At 56.7% G+C, this 16703-nt stretch overlaps 1 protein-coding gene across 11 annotated transcripts in view; it reads left to right on the forward strand.

Moving 5' to 3' along the window:
• TRIOBP (TRIO and F-actin binding protein) overlaps positions 1–16703 on the forward strand; it is an 82038-nt gene that overhangs the window by 51613 nt on the left and 13722 nt on the right. For 4 of the 11 annotated variants that reach the window (XM_063603253.1, XM_063603252.1, XM_063603256.1 and 1 more), the window contains 6 exons: positions 5644–5700; positions 8801–8908; positions 9025–9114; positions 9474–9583; positions 11544–12069; positions 13087–13197. In XM_063603253.1, coding sequence (XP_063459323.1) covers positions 5644–5700; positions 8801–8908; positions 9025–9114; positions 9474–9583; positions 11544–12069; positions 13087–13197 — 1002 coding nt within the window. Of the gene's footprint in view, positions 1–4; positions 312–5643; positions 5701–8800; positions 8909–9024; positions 9115–9473; positions 9584–11543; positions 12070–13086; positions 13198–13349; positions 13888–14296; positions 14472–16703 lie in introns of those variants that run through there. The other 7 variants (XM_063603255.1, XM_063603257.1, XM_034949171.4 and 4 more) reach the window with 6 other exon arrangements.

Genomic DNA, 16703 nt, shown 5'->3' on the forward strand with positions numbered 1-16703 from the left:
GTCCCGCCCCCGGCCCGTCTCGCGCTTCCATTGGCCCGCCGCGGCCCCCGCCGCTGTTTGTCTCGGCTTCCCCGCCACCCATTGGCCCGCTCGGGTCCTCCCAGGAAGTTTGAAAAAAAAAAAAAAAAAGTTTTATGGGCGGATGGAAGGGGCCGGGGCAGCGTCGGGGAAAGGAAGGGCCGGAGGCGCGGCGGCGGGCGGCCGAGAGGGGCGGCGGCGGCGGCGGGGTCCCCGCGCCGCGGAGCCCGGCCCGAGAGCCGCGTCCACCTTCCTGCCTCCTGCTCCCGCCGCCCTGGGGCGCCGCCATGACGGTGAGTGCCCCAGTCAGCCGCCCGCGCCCGAGGCCGGGAGGAGGGCGACGACTCGAGGCAGAGCCCAGCCTCTCCCCTCCGGGGCAGCCCCCTCCTCATTTCCCGAAGGCGAGAGGAGGGCTGGGCCGGAAGACGGGGCCACCTCCGAAGCGCTTTCGGCCAGACCGGCCTCACCCTTCCCGCAGGCTCCTCCTCGCCTTCCCTCGCCCACTCGCCCCCGGGAGCCCAGGCGACCCTGAGGGGACGGAACGACCCGTCTCGGGCGCCCCCTCCTCACACTTGCGGCACCAGTCACGGGTGGATTCGGGGCGACCCTTTCCCACCTCCCCTCCAGCCCCCTAGACGAAGACCCGATTCCCCAAGGCGGCCAGGGGCCCCAGGGAGGAGCGGAGGTGGGCCTGGGCTGGGGAGGGGCGCTCGTGGGCGCGGATGGGTCGCGCTGACCCGGGCCTGGGCAGGCCGGCCCTCCGTGTGGCCGCTGGCCCGAGGTCGGGTGGGCTAGAAGTGGCCGGACCGCCCCACCCGCAGCCCGGGAGGCAGTCCCGGGACGTCTGAAGCAGCGGGATACCACGTCTTCCTGGGCTTGCACTTTGCAGCGGTCCTGGGGCCTTGGGACAAGCCTGCGAGTCTGAGTAGGGGGCACGATGGCAGGGGTTTGCCTTTCTCATGGGGGTGAGCTGTACCCAAGCCCCATCAATTACCTGTGCCATAGTTAGCATATTGAGCCTCACAGCTGGGTTCGCTGGACTCCCCACTTCACAGCCAGATAAACTGAGGCTTGGGGAGGGGCGCTGGTGAGTTGCCCGAGGTCACCCCAAGTATAAGGGAAGGAGTAGCTCCTTTCCCTGTCCTTCTGGCCCACTGACCGTGATGTTCAGGAAGGGAGGGGTGGGGCTGCTTTTGGTTTCTGGCTAGTGCTTCAAGGAGGCTCTGACAGCCCAGTGGCCCTGCTGGGGGAGGATGAGCAGGGTGTGTGTGTGCACAGGCGGCAGTAGGCCTCTTTCAGGGGCGTGGAGACCCTGCGGAGGAGTGGGCTGGGCTGCTGGGGGGCGTGGCACGCCTAGCCCCTGCCCTGTGAGTGTGATGGTCTGGACTTCCTCGGCGTCCTCCTGGACATCCTGCCACCTCCCTGCTGGCCCTTCCTGTCGTCAGCAGCCTCCCCTTTTCTGTCAGGAGTAGAAGGGATGTGGGGGGAGGAGCTGAGTCAGTGTCCTGGGGCCAGGAGGAGAGAGGTTGCCTTGCCCACCGGGTGCCTGCCCGGCCCTCAGCCGGGTGCTTTCACGTTACCAGATTTGATCCTTGAAGGTTGGTAGTAACATCTTAATCAAACAGATGAGGAAACCAAGGTGTGGCGAGGTGAAGTGTCATGCCCCAGGTAACTCAGTGAGTCCCAGGCTAAGCCAGAATTTGTATCCAGGTCCGTTCCAGCTTTCTTTCACAGTTGCCTGTCCTGGGGGCAGCACGTGCTGAGCAAGGGTAAGGCTGCCGGAAGCAGCGTGTGGGGTGCTTGGAAGATGGACAGCACATCCCTGCTGGTGGCAGCAGCCTTCCTGAGGGAGGTGTCCTCCTGTGATTATAGGGCCTTGTCAGGTGGAGATGGACTAGCGAGGAGACAGCAGTATGGACAGAAACGGGTGGTCATGTTTGAGAAGTAGCAAGAGCGTAGGGAAGGGGTCTGGGGTGGAGGGCCTCACTGCTAGGGCTTGGACAGGGGCAATAGAGAGCCATGAAAGCTTTTAGAGCAGAGAGGAGGCTATGATCACCATTAATAGTGTTCATTGAGTTCATCCTGGCTGCCATGCAGACCTCAGCCTGCTCTCAGCTGGTGCTCCTCCTGTACCCACCTCACACCCTCCTCCCCTGGCCCCCATGCCCTGAATCAGGGATCCATACAGAGCAAGTGGCACAGGTGTGTGAGTGTGTGAGGCTCCGGGGCTTCAGGGAGTTGGGATTCTCTTCCACCCCTTTTGCCTTTGCCTGGGTGCAGCTTTGCTCCTGGATCAGCCTTCCCCCTCGCCTGCTGGGCATCAAATTATATTTGGTCCCTTGTTTACTGTCTCTTTCCTACAGTCCACCAGGGCAGGGGCCACAGCTCTTGGTCACAGCTAATTTCCTGGCCTAGAACAGTGCCTGATACTTTAAAAAAAAAATTTTTTTTTTCTGCAAACACTCCCTGAGCCCCCATCTGTGCTGGGTCCTGGCAGGTAAACAGTGTATGTCCCTGACTGTGAGTTGCATCTAGTCTAGCCTGTGAAGGATAAGTAAAGGGCCTCAAGATAGTCACGGATGCAACAGAGGCCTCTGAGAGGGGCCATGGGAGGGCAGGACGGGGGCGGCTGGTGGTGCGGTGAGTGGCATGAACTGTGAAGGGACCTCAGAGGTGGCCATTAAGCTGGGTCTTAAGGCCTGAGTAGCGGCTTGCCTAGTCATCAGAGGAGGAGGAAGCATAGTGTTTCAGGCCAAGGACATGGCACATATGAAGGGCCCGGAGTCCTGGTGTGTTGTGATCGGCAAGGAATATGCAGTGGTATAAACAGGGGTCCCTCAGCAAGGGGAGGCCAGGCTGGAAGAGTGTGATGAGGCTTCCCTGCTATCCTGAGGCAGCTGGACTTTGTTTTAAAGCCACCTGGAGACCGGGTGTAGTGGCTTATGTGTGCCTGTAATCCCAGCATTTTGGGAGGCTGAGGTGGATGGATCACTTGAGGTCAGGAGTTCGAGACCAGCCTGGCCAGCATGGTGAAATCCTATCTCTACTGAAAATAAAAAAATTTGCTGGACATGGTGGTGGGTGCTTGTAATCTCAGGTATTTGGGAGGCTGAGGCAGGAGAAACGCTTCAACCCGGGAGGTGGAGGTTGCAGAAAGCCGAGATGGCGCCATTGCACTCCAGCCTGGGCAGCAGAGACTCTGTCTCAAAAATAAATAAAGCCACCTGGAGCTGTCCCTGGAACTGTTAAGCAAGCCTGGGTTACCAAGCCTTTTTGAGTGAGTCCCGCCAGCCCGAGGGTGCGTAGAGGGGTTGTGTGCCTGGCCAGGTAGGAGGCGGGGCTGTGAGAACCTGCCAGTACTCCCGAAAGGCGGAAGGAGAAACTGAGCTTCTAGCAGGTGAAGAAGAGGTAGCTGGGCCTGAAGAGCCCTGTATGAAGGGGCATCGTGGGATATTTAGATGATCGGACCTTTTGACCCTGGGGACAGGTTTCCCTGCCAGTTTAAAAACTCACATTGGTTGGCCGGGCACATTGGCTCACACCTATAATCCCAGCATTTTTGGAGGCCGAGGTGAGCGGATCACTCGAGCTCAGGAGTTTGAAACCAACCTGGGAAACATAGGGAGACCCCATCTCTACAAAAAAAAAAAAAAAAAAAATTAGCTGAGCATGGTGGAGTGCTTATGTCGTCCTGGCTACTTGGAAGCTGAGGTGGAAGGATCGCTTGAGCCCAGGAGGTTGAGTCAGCAGTAAGCTGTGATCACACCACCACACTCCAGTCTGGGCAGCAGAGCAGGGCCCTGTCTCAACAAAACAAAACTCAAATTGGTGACCTTCTATCCCCAAGGTCACTGTGTCATGGCGTGCCTGACATGGTATGTGATGTGTCTGTACTGGGCTCTGGAGGATCACTAGGTTTCTCCTTGTACAGACACGTTCAGTCCTGTCGGAAGCTGCGGGAGGGGAGGACCGCCCCGTCATTTGCCACATCAGGCAGCCAGGACTCAGAGAGGGGATGTGACTTAGGAAGGTCACAGTGACTCCACTTCCCAGGCAGCCCTAGAGGTTCCAGCCTGACAGCTTGTCATTCCTGCCCCAATCGCCCAGCCCTGGCCCAGGGACTTTCGCCTGGGACTGCCCAGTGGTGCCAGCTCTGTGGGCCCAGGAAGCCTGGCTCCTCCGGGCTAGGTGGGGGTTGGGGAGATGGCCCAAAAAGCACAGAAATTTAGACCAGGGGGTAGATATTTCCTCAGCAAGTTTTTCCTGAGCCTTGCTGTGGTCAAGCCCCCTGCAAGGCCCTGGGGCCACAGGAGGTCCCAGACTGAGGGGAAGTGGAGCCAGGTGTGGTCACCAATCTTCATTCTTAGCTTGGGATCGCCCTGGGCAGCCTCCGTCTCAGGTGGAAGACGGGGTGGGCAGAATACAGAGCAGCGGGACAAACGCAGCCCCAGGGGTTCTCGGCCGTGAGCAGAGCCTGTGTCTCTCCCTTAGACAGGTATACAGGGAGGGGCTGGGATGCCAACCTACTGGGTCCCCTGACTGTGGCTGTGGAAGGTTCTGGATCTTCAGCTGTCCCAAGCCCCGGTTGGTCCACTTCCTATACCTGAGAAGGGGCTCCGTGGGTGGAGAGTGGGTCGGGAGAGGTGGCCAGGCAAGGTGGCTCTGGTTTCCAGCTGCCACTGTCACCGCCCACCCCACTGAGCCATGCCACTCGTTCTCTGCAGGCAACCAGACACCTTGGCCTGGTGAGGCCTCGATGTAGGGGCTGATAGGTAGGCTCAGAGCCATGGCAACAGGTGGCCACCTCCTCCCTGCCGGTGGCAGGAGCGGAGACTGCAGAGGGACCGGGACTTAGATGAGAGAGGTCTCCCCAGCAGGAAGGGAGGGTCTGGTGGTTGGCACCCACTAGATGAGCATGGTCAGAAAAATATCAGGATGAGCAACTTCTTTATCTAGGCCTGGGTGGGGGTGCCTGGCACAGGTCTCCATGGGACATGCTGCAGCTGGTAGCCCCCAGACCCCGGGGCTGTGCCCCCCTGGGCGGCACCCAGAAGGTAGGGCTTGCCAGGACTGACCCTTCCCAAAGAGATCTAGGCGGGGACCAGAGGGTTTCTGACCCCAGCCTGTGACTGGCTCCACCTCCCATAGTCTCCTGGAGCCGAGGAAAGGGCAGGACTGGCGGGCCCATGGGAGGGTCCGTGGGGCACTTGGTCCTCGTCAGAGGGAGGAACTGGACAGTTCGCGCAGTGCTGCTGGTGTGGACTGCCCTCTGAGCTCTCAGGGGGTCTCTATACAGGCAGAGTCCTCCCAGCCCCTCTCTCCCATTCTTGGGCGAGGGGTCGGCTGGAGAGAGGCCCCTGGGACATCTGGGTGTGTGTGCCAGCCACCCAGCCCAACTTCTTGGCTCTCTGAGTGCCACTATCAGGAAAGGGGCCAGGGCTGCCTCAGTGGCTGGGAGGCCTGCTTGGACTTGGGGGTTACCTAGGGCCTTAACCCTCTTGGCTGGCTTCCCAGGAGCTCGGTCCCATAGGACTTGGGGACAGGGTGGGTGCAGCACGCCCCCCTCACCAACCCCCATTGGCTTCCTGCTGGACCCAACTCACCTCCCTCCTCATCTCCCCACAGCCCGATCTGCTCAACTTCAAGAAGGGATGGATGTCGATCTTGGACGAGCCTGGAGAGGTAAGAGGACTGAGGCCGGAGGGGAGGAAGCTGGCTTGTGCTGCTGCTGGGCCCCTGGGCAACCCAGGAGTGGGGGTGGGGCTGGGGCTGGTGTGAGAACCCTGGGGGTGGGGCTGGGAGGGGTGGAGGCTGCCCATTAGGCTTCTGCCTCCTCGAGCAGTCTGCAGTGTGTAAAAGGGATCACAGCAAGGGGCCGTCTAGCCCCTCACACCCAGTGCCCCATCCCTTGATCTCATCAAGAGTCTCTTGGCCCTGCCACCTCAGTAGGAGCCTGGGTGAGAGTCAAGGGTCTTGGGTGGAAGGGCTCATAGAAGCTGTCTGGCCCGAGACACAGATTCCTAAAGCCTGGTCTGAGGGGGATGGGGCTCGGTGCAGGTGCTGGGGTTTCACCCACCTGGATCCCCACTGGTTGAGTCAAAGCCTCCTCTAGGCCTCAGTGGCCACGTCTGTGACATGGGCATAATGGATAATGGTGATTCTTTCCAGAGTGGATAACAAGGTCAGAGAGATCAAGCACGTACAGGTGCCACAAAGCTCCTGGCACTTACTGTGGGCTCAGCTAAAGACCCTTCCCTTCCTCTGGCATATGTGTCCTTGGAACCAGCAGGGACAGTGGCTGTTTCCTCAGCTCTGTTCTTTCGGCTGCCAGGCTGGCTCCCTGCCCACACTGCCTGGGCAGGAGCGTCTCCCCACCCCTGCCCTGCATGCGCCTGCTGCTCTGGTCTGCGTGCAGCCTGCATGCCGGAGAGGGCTTTGAGCCAGAGGGGATTTCATTGTGTTTCCGGCCCACATGTTTTATTCCCTCCAGCCCACAGCCTTCCCTACCCGCTGCCTGCCCGCCGTCCCTGGTGGCTGCTCTCTAGGCTGACACAAAGCCCGGCACCCCGCCAGTGACCCCTTCCTGGCCTCCCCACCCAGGGTCCCCGGAGGGCAGAGGGATTACAGGCCCCACCCAGAGCTGGCCATTACTCATCCTCTATCACAGGGTTCTGGAATGTCCGAACTGGAAGGGCCCTGGGAATTCAGCCAGCCCAACCCCTTGGTGCACAGACAGGAGACGGGCCCATGAGGGTGTTGGTCTCTTCCAGGCCTAGGAGCACCTGGGGCAGACCCAGGCTCAGAACTCAGCGCACCTGAGGCCCATGGAGCTCCACCCAGCTTCCATCTCAGACAGTCATAGGCTAGGCCTGGAAGAGCTAAAGAAACCTCTTGGCATAGAACCCCTGTCCTACTTTACAGAGAGGCAATTGAGGTCTGCAGCAGCAACTCCGTTTACTTAGTGAGAGCAAAATGCTTCTAAGAGGCCTGGCCTCCCAGAACAAACCCAGCGACCTGGTTGGTGTCCATCCCTATGCCAAGGGCCATGACAGCCATCCACACAAGAGAGGGTGGGCGCCGCTCGCCTCACCAGAAGGTGTAGGCACTTCTTTTTTTGTTTTTTGTTTTTGCCGCTCGCCTCACCAGAAGGTGTAGGCACTTCTTTTTTTGTTTTTTGTTTTTGTTTGGTTTTTTTTTTGAGGCAGAGTTTCACTCTTGTTGCCCAGGCTGGAGTGCAGTGGCGCAACCTCGGCTCACTGTGACCTCCGCTTCCCGGGTTCAAGCGATTCTCCTGCCTCAGCCTCCCAAGTAGCCGGGATTACAGGCATGCGCCACCATGCCCATCTAATTTTTTTTTCTATTTTTAGTAGAGACAGGGTTTCTCCATGTTGGTCAGGCTGGTCTCGAACTCCTGACCTCAGATGATCCACCCTTCTCAGCCTCCAAAAGTGCTGGGATTATAGGCGCGAGCTACTGCGCCCAGCTGTAGGGACTTCTTAGTAGCCCTACTTTATGGTTCAGAAGACTGAAGTCAGGAGACACTTGCCTAAAGGCACACAGCGAGAAAGGGAACTCTTGGATACAAAACCCCTTTTCTCGGGGAGGCAATGTGGAAAGAAGCAGAAGGCATCGTCGTCGCATGCCCTTGAGAACTTACCATCTTCTTGAGGAGAGAAAACTAAGTACTTGAAACAGCCAACAGCACAGACAGGGCTTGGTGATGTGAGGGAACCCTGGGAGGGCTGGGGACCGGGTGACATGCACTGACCCTGGCAGTGGGCGGGCCGCGACTGGCATTCCAGTGGAGTGACCAGAAGCCCAGAGGTGGGCTGGGCTTGGCATACTATCAGGCTGTTCTGGCGCCCCCACCCCTTTCCTACATGTCCTGCCAATCTAACCCCAGCTGGAGCAGAGACAGGCACTGCAGGAAGGCACCCAATCACAAATCCTAAGCTTACAGCTTAGTGCGCTCTCGCCTGCTGCGGATGTGGGTAGCCAGCCTACAGTTCAAGAAGCAGACCGTGCGTCTGGGCGCGGTAGCTGACGCCTGTAATCCCAGCACTTTGGGAGGCCAAGGCAGGTGAACCACCTGAGGCCAGGAGTTTGAGACCAGCCTGGCTGACATGGTGAAACCCTATCTCTACTAAAAATACAAGAAATTAGCTGAGCATGATGGCGGGCGCCTGTAATCCCAGCTACTCGGGAGGCTAAGACAGGAGAATCACTTGAACTCAGGAGGAGGGGGAGGTTGCAGTGAGTGGAGATCGCACCATTGCACTCCAGCCTGGGCAACAAGAGCAAAACTCCTCCATCTCAAAAAAAAAAAAAAAAAAAAAAAAAAAAGCAGCAGATCGTGGCTGGCACTCACTCCTACTCCAGGGCTCCGTCCAGTCCTACTTCTCAGGGGACCATTGTCCCTGACCATGGTGATGATCTGGGGGAATATGGAAAAAGACGTAACATCCTGGCCCCGCTGAGTCCCTGACTTGCTTACACAGGTCATCACCCCTCCCTGTCTGCACTGGGTCCGGGGTGCCTGAGGAGCCTTGGCAATCTTAAAAGGAGCTCCAAGAAGGAAAGGGAGGGTGTGGTTACGGAGGGGAAACCAATCCATTTCACAGATGCTACCCCTGAGGCTCAGAGAGGAAATGGAGGGGCCAGGTCTCAGATTGGCATTTTCTGCCTCCCCACCCCTCCTGTGTGCAGCATAGTGAGTTTGGCAGCCACACAGGACACCTGTACAATCACACACACTGGCTCTTTCATTCCATCCTCCTTGCAGCCTCCCTCCCCCTCGCTCACCACCGCCTCTACTTCGCAGTGGAAGAAACATTGGTTTGTGCTGACAGATTCAAGTCTCAAATATTACAGAGACTCCACTGCTGAGGAGGTGAGGCCATGGGTGTACTGATGAACCCCTGGAAGGGCCTGGGGTGGCCTGGCTGGGTTCACTGGGTTGGGTCACACCAGGGCCCACACGGACCATAGTGGGCCCTCTTGCTCCAGGCAGATGAGCTGGATGGTGAGATCGACCTGCGTTCCTGCACGGATGTCACTGAGTACGCGGTACAGCGCAACTATGGCTTCCAGATCCACGTGAGGCTGTGTGCAGCTTGGGGGCTGGTGGTGGGCAGCATGGCTGGAGGTCCCTGGGGGAGGTTTTGGTGTTGAACATGGCTCACCATGGAGACTGGATCCCTTCACTCATTTACCCAGAGGCCCTATCTTCAGAGCCAGAGCTGTGATGCCAACACTTAGCATATCTGGGGGAGATGCTGGAGCCAGCGGGGCTCTTCCCAGGCCAATGGAAGGGAGGTTTTGTACCCCCTGCCCACCCCAGACTCAAGACCTTAGGTGCATCCTGGGAAGGAAGGGCCACCCTCCCTGGGGTCCATAGTGGGGAGGGAGTCATGCGGCTGGCCATGTGGCAACCTACCCATGCGGTGGCCTTGCAGACCAAGGATGCTGTCTATACCTTGTCGGCCATGACCTCAGGCATCCGGCGGAACTGGATCGAGGCTCTGAGAAAGACCGTACGTCCAACTTCAGCCCCAGATGTCACCAAGTACGTACTAAGCTGGACTGGGGCCTTGAGGGAGGCACTTACCCTTGCGTCCCCGAGTGGGTTTCTAGGTACTCACCTGAGGGCTGCACATTTCTGGGCCCTCGTTTCTCTGTCAACAACATGGGAAGAGAGTAGTGAGCATTCTCGGTATCATCCAGAAGTACACTGAGGGTTTGAGGTTTGATCTGTCTTCTCAAATGTGATGGGGCCTCTTCTCTTTGGAGGAGATGCCTGTGAGTCAAAAGCCCCTGCCAGGTGGCTGTTCTGTCTCTGTGTCTGTGCCGTGGGGGCCGTGTCTAAGCCTGTGTTGGGAAGGGGTGGTTAGGTAGTTCAGCCTTGGCGCCCACGCCTCCCGGGATGGGGAGCTCACTCCTTCTGGAGGCTGCCACGGGCACTGGGGCAGGAGGGCTGAGTTACCGAGTGGCAGAGCCCCCCACAGTTTATACCCAGATGCCCATGGCGGGCTGGGACTTGGAGCTGCTGGGCAGCGGGAACAGAGTATGGTATTAAAGGGGGCTGGGCTGGGTGTAGTGGCTCACACCTGTAATCCCAGCGATTTGGGAGGCTGAGATGGGAGGATCACTTGAGCTCAGGAGTTCAAGACCAGCCTGGGCAATATAGTGAGACCTCGTCCCTACAAAAAATTTAAAAATCAGCTGGCCGTGGTAGGGTGTGCCTGTCAGCTGAGGTGGGAGGATCACCTGAGCCTGGAGGCCGAGTCCCCCAGACTGGCCACACCGCGGCTATTCAGCCTTAGGCCAGAGGCTTTCCTGTCTAGGTTTCAGAGTCCCCATCTGTCACGTTAGCATGTCATGTCTGTACATGTGCCAGGATGTGCCCAGAGCACTTTGTGAACTCTGAAGCACTGTGCAGTTGGACTGTTATTTAGCATCTAGGCCCAGCTGCTTTAAGAAAGAAACCCCGGGCACAGTAGCTTCATCGAGATAGATGTTCATGTCTCCCTTCAGAACAGCCCCGAGGTATGCAGTCCTGGCCTAGTGGGGCTCGCTCTGCCGTTTCAGGGGAGCCACCTGCCACACCCGCTCGGCAGCCTATAGTCACATGGCTACAAGTAGCTGTGGGAATACTGCGAGTGTAGTTTTTGGCAGGGTGACCACGTACCCAGCTATGACTATGACTGTGGATAAAGAGAATCGCCATAGTTGTTCAGAGTCTCCGCAACTTGTGTTCTGTGCACCCCGAGGTCCCGCCTTCACCCCATCAGCAGTGACTGGGCATCCCCCTTGCCACTGTGAGCCTCGGGAACCCGGGACATTGGTCTCCTACATCACCTCATTGATCACCATTTGCAAAAAGCCCCCTGCCTGCTTTCCACATTCGCCCACCCCGTCCTCACATCCATCCTGTGAGAGGCGTCGCTGTCCCACATTACAGATGAGGTCACTGAAGCTCAAAGAGGGCAAAGAGACCAGTGTGGTGGTTCACGCCTGTAATCCCAGAGCTTTGGGAGGCTGAGGTGGGAGGATCACGTGAGCCCAGGAGTTCGAGACCAACCTGGGCAATATATTGAGACTCCATCTCTATCAAAAATTTAAAAAATTAGCTGGGCGTGGTGGTGCATGTCTGTAGTCCCGGCTACTCCAGAGGCCGAGGCAGGAGGATCACTTGAGCTAAGGAGTTTAAGGCTGCAGTGAACTATGATCACACCACTCTACTTCAGCCTGGGCAGCAGAGTGAGACCCTGTCGCTTGAAAAACAAAAACAAGAAGAGGGGGCGAGGGAAGCCGGGCATCCTGGTGGGTCCCTGGGCTGTCAAGAGGTGGAGCTGGGATGTTCCTGGGGTCTGTTAACCAGGAAGCTCAGGTCGGGCTGCTTCCTTCCCTGGGGTCTGTCTCCAGCCCTTGGCACAGGGCCTGGCACACAGGTGTCGCTCCAAAAGTGCTCATTGTGGGACTGCAGGGGTGAGGACCCACCTGACGTGGCTCTGCTGGTGCCCTAGGCTCTCGGACTCTAATAAGGAGAACGCGCTGCACAACTACAGCACCCAGAAGGGCCCCCTGAAGGCAGGGGAGCAGCGGGCGGGCTCTGAGGTCATCAGCCGGGGTGGCCCTCGGAAGGCGGACGGGCAGCGTCAGGCCTTGGACTACGTGGAGCTCTCGCCGCTGACCCAGGCTTCCCCGCAGCGGGCCCGCACCCCGGCCCGCACTCCTGACCGCCTGGCCAAGCACGAGGAGCTGGAGCGGGACCTGGCCCAGCGCTCCGAGGAGCGGCGCAAGTGGTTTGAGGCCACAGACAGCAGGACCCCAGAGGTGCCTGCTGGTGAGGGGCCGCGCCGGGGCCTGGGTGCCCCCCTGACTGAGGACCAGCAAAACCGGCTCAGTGAGGAGATCGAGAAGAAGTGGCAGGAGCTGGAGAAGCTGCCCCTGCGGGAGAATAAGCGGGTGCCCCTCACTGCCCTGCTCAACCAAAGCCGCGGAGAGCGCCGAGGGCCCCCAAGTGACGGCCACGAGGCACTGGAGAAGGAGGTAGGCACCACGGCTGGCTCTCTAGGAGGCCCCTTGCCCCAGCGCCCCTCCAGTCCCTGCATTCATGCCCTGGCATTTGTCTTGCACTCCTACAGTGATGGGGAGCTCACCCCTGATCTGCTGTGAGTGTGCACCCCACACTCCTGCGAACTAGAATCTTCTTCCTTAGACCTTAGTAGTTTGGTTTGGTTTTTTTTTTTTTTTCCTAGTTCTGCCCTTAGCAGCCATAGAGAAGACAAGTGGGAAGAGAAGGGAGAGACCTGCCAGGCTCACACCTGCAATCCTAACATTTTGGGAGGCCAAGGTGGGAGGGTCCCTTGAAGCCAAGAGTTTGAGACCAGTCTGTGCGACATGGCAAAACCCCATGTCTACAAAAAAATACAAAATTTAGCTGGGCGTGCTGGTGCATACCTGTAGCCCCAGCTACTTGAGAGGCTGAGGTGGGAGGATGGCTGCAGCCCGGGAGGCAGAGGATGCAGTGAGCCAAGATCAAGCCACTGCACTCCAGCAGTCTGGCAATAGAGCCCGACTTTGTCTCAGATTAAAAAAAAAAAAAAAGAAGAAGAAGAAGGGCGAGACCGTTTATTGTTCATCTTCTGCCCGTGGCCTCCCTGCCTGCACCGACTCGTGGAATCCTCACAGCGGCCTCTACCCCTAGGGTGGACTTCAGCAGTTTTACTGACGGGAAAACTGAGGCTCAAAGATGTTTCCTCTGTCACCTCGATGATGTGTAAACATCTGTGACCACAGTTTCCTGTTCCTATCCCTGTCTAGCCTTCTCTGGGCCAAGGCTCTCCCAGGTCATTGACCTGGCCATCCAGGAAACAGCCCAGCGTGTCCCCTGGCTACATCTCGCTCCAGGGCTGCTTGCCCTTCTCAAACCCTGAGGCATTCCTAAGCCTTCCAGGGACGCTGGGCTTGTATCCGTGTGGAGCTGGAAGCCTGCGGGCTCCTCACTGCCTTCCACCAGCCCTGCCCCAGCTTCCAGGTCCCACTGACCACCCTTCTCCCTCGTAGGTTCAGGCTCTTCGGGCCCAGCTGGAGGCGTGGCGTCTCCAAGGGGAGGCTCCTCAGAGTGCACTGAGATCCCAGGAGGATGGCCACATCCCCCCGGGCTACATCTCACAGGTAAGGCCGGGGGGCTGTTTTTCAGGGGGAGGGGGCAGATTCCTGGTTGCCGTGTTATCAGGAAACAGCTGAGATTTTGGGAGCCCTTCCTGTGTGTGCTGGAACCTGTGTGGGGCATTTGACATGCGTCATCTCATTTACTCTCCCCACAGCTGGTGGGCGTGATCACTGTGCCCGTTTTACAGACAAGGCCACTGAGCTCTGAGAGGTTATGTGACTTGCCCGAGGTCACCCCGCTTGCAGGTCTCAAAGGTGGGATTTGAGCGAGGGTCCGGCTGACTGCAGAGCCTGTGTGTGAGTCCCCGTGTGACACTCTGCACTTGGACCCTTGCCCCGGGGAAGTGGGGGGCTAGTGGCCCCGAGAGTCACTCCCTGAACACAGGGAAATCCTGCCGAGGCCCACTGGGCCGAGGCCCCACACAAGGAGGTCTGCAGGACAGGGGAGCCTCCAGTAGCCCTCAGAGAATGCACCGTCCGCCTAGGACAGCGGTTCTCAACGGGGTCCATTTTGTCCCCCTTGGGGACATTTGGCTGTGTCTGGGAATACTTTTGGTTGTCACAACTAGGACAAACTAACTCTCTAGAAAAAACGTGTGTGTGTACACATATATAAGTTTATTATAAATTTTACCAATAAAAACAATGCTTAGTGCACAATTTACAAATAAAAATATATAATTTTATTGTGAATTCCGTACAGCAAATGGATTTTTCTCAGAATGCTTTCAGTGATTTTTTCCATACTCTTGTATCCACAACTGATTAACAAATGGGGGTTGTTCTAACATGTGTGCTGGTTGACACTTTTGTTTATGGTAATGAGTAAGATGAGAAGACATTTGTCGAAACTTTACTGGTCCATGTTGTCAGCTACTTCTTTGCTAAATAGGATAGTAGTTTTCTATTGAGAATATTTGAGAATATTCTATTAAGAATATTTTTGCAATTTTTTGTTCTATTTACAATGTAATGGTTATAGATGTGAGATACTTCTAAGTTTAATCTGCATTATTAGCATTTTCTTGTCACTTGCTTAAGTCTAGACAATCAACAAAACAATAAATCAAGCCCTGATGTGTAATGTTTACCAATTCTGCAGTGTAAATACTCCCGCTGTGGCCAATGCTGCATTACCAGCACAAAGTCCCTGGACAGAGAGTTGGGAAGAGATGTCACACTATTCACTAGGATTTCCACCATGCGGATAAAGTAGATGTGATTGGCCCCAAGAGCACGCATAATAAAACACAGTGAAATATTTAGGAAGTAATAAATTTGAGTATCTATTGCTTTGTCTTCAACGTAGTTAATTTAAAGTATATAAATTTAATTGTTAATGGCTGTGCTTAACAACTACATCATAGAATTACTAAAAATTTGACAATCAGCTGTCTGTAGTTATCACACCATTATCTAAAGTAGAAAAGAAGGGGCCAGGCGCAGTGGCTCACGCCTGTAATCCCAGCACTTTGGGGAGGCAGAAGTGGGCAGATCACGAGGTCAGGAGAACGAGACTAACCTGGCCAACATGGTGAAACTCCGTCTCTAATAAAATAAAATAGCCGGGCGTGGTGGTGCGCACTGTAGTCCCAGCTACTTGGGAGGCTGAGGCAGGGGACTCACTGGAACCCAGGAGGCGCAGGTTGCAGTGAGCCGAGATTGCGCCACGGCACTCCAGCCTGGCGACAGAGTAAGACTCCATCTCAAAAAAAAAAAAAAGAAAAGAAAAGAAAAGAAAAGAAGGCTGAGATCTAGGCCCTAGGCAGGAGGAGCCTTCTAAAAATTTCCAAGGGGAGGTCACGTCATGAGGGGGCTCTCAGGAAGGCATTGGCTGGGGCATGAGAAGGAAGGCTGGTTGGTGCGTATTGTGGAGGCCTCCAGTGCTGAGCTAAGAGTTAGAAGCTCTGGCCTGGTACGGTGGCTAATGCCTGTATCTCAGCACTTTGGGAGGTGATGTGGGTGGATCACTTGAGGTCAAATGTTCGAGGCCAGTGTGGCTAGAGTGGTGAAACCCTGTCTCTACTAAAAAAAAAAAATACAAAACTTAGCAGGGCATGGTGGTGGGCGCCTATAATCCCAGCTACTCCAGTGGCTGAGGCAGGAGAATCGCTTGAACCCGGGAGGCAGAGGTTGCAGTGAGCTGAGATCCTGCCACTGCAGCCTGGGTGACGACAGTGAGACTCTATCTAAAAACAGCAACAAAAAACAAAACAAAAAAAGAGAAGCTCATTCCACAGACTTTTGGAGGTTTGGGGTCAGACAGTGACATCAGGGAAGTGATGTTGGAGTGGAGGGGGCTTGGGAGAAGGCCAGGTGTAAGGCATTAGGAAATGGCTGAAGGAGGGTGAATGTCAAGGGTCTGGAGGGAGGAGAATTTGGGACTGGATGACCAGATCTACGGAAGGCAGAGGGGCCTTTGGGGGCCTTGAGGCTGGGGCTGCTGCTCCAGGGAAGCCCGGAGACCATCCTGGGGCCAAGTAGTGGATGGAGTTTCCACTGATAGAGGAGCAGGCAGGGGAGTTGGGGTGGGACGCAGAGGGTGAGGCTGGGGGCTTACCTTGTCCTGGGGAGGGGCAGAGGAGGAGCCAGTGTTGTGCCCTGTAGCCTCCCACCCTGAGGCAGAGAAGGGAGCTGGGGGCCCAACACCCCAGCTGAGGCAGGTGGGAGGGCCTCCGAGGCCCCCAGCCAGGGGGCTTCTGCCTGCGCGCTCTGCTCTAAGAAGCTGCAGGGGCTGCTTTCTGGGTGGGTGGGGCTGGGACCCATTCGTACCTACCTATAATCAGAGTGGCTTCATCTTCCTCCATTTTATTTTATTTTAATTTTTTTAGAGATGAGGTCTTTTACTGTCACCCAGGCTACAGTGCAGTGGCACAGAGGCTCACTGCAGCCTCGAACTCTAGGGCTCAAGCAGTCTTCCCACCTCAGCCTCCTGAGTAGGAACCACAGGCTACACCACCATGCCTGGCTAATTTAAAAAAATTTTTTTGTAGAGACAAGGTCTCACTATGTTCCCTGGGCTGGTCTTGAACTCCTGGGCTCAAGTGCTTCTCCCATGTTGGCCTCCCAAAGTGCTGGGGGTACAAGTGTGACCACTGCACTGGCCCGCCTTTGTCCGTTTTACTCATAGAGCCAGCTTTAGATTTCCTTTAGATAAAGGCTCTGCCACTACAATGACGTTTAAAAGGCACTGCTTTGGCTTCTCAGCTTACAGGTGGCAAAACTGAGGCCCACAGAAGGGTGTGACCTTTGAGCTATAGGCAGACCTGTGTCTGGAGTTCAGGCGTTCTGGTCCCCAGGTGCCCCATTGGGTGCACCAAAGTCTGTCAGTGTTTGGTCCCGTTAGGGTGGGATGGGCACGGGGAGCAGGTGGGAGGGGAGAAGGGAATAATCGGGGAACAGAGCTGAAGACCAGGCAGGTGGAGGAGTGACCCCAGATGCGGAGGGCAGCAGAGAAGAGGAGCTGAGTCATCTGTGTCGCCCTCAGGCACGGGAGGAGGCGGATGGAA

The sequence above is a fragment of the Pan paniscus genome, chromosome 23 (assembly GCF_029289425.2).
Source record: "Pan paniscus chromosome 23, NHGRI_mPanPan1-v2.0_pri, whole genome shotgun sequence".
NCBI classification, from domain to species: domain Eukaryota; kingdom Metazoa; phylum Chordata; class Mammalia; order Primates; family Hominidae; genus Pan; species Pan paniscus.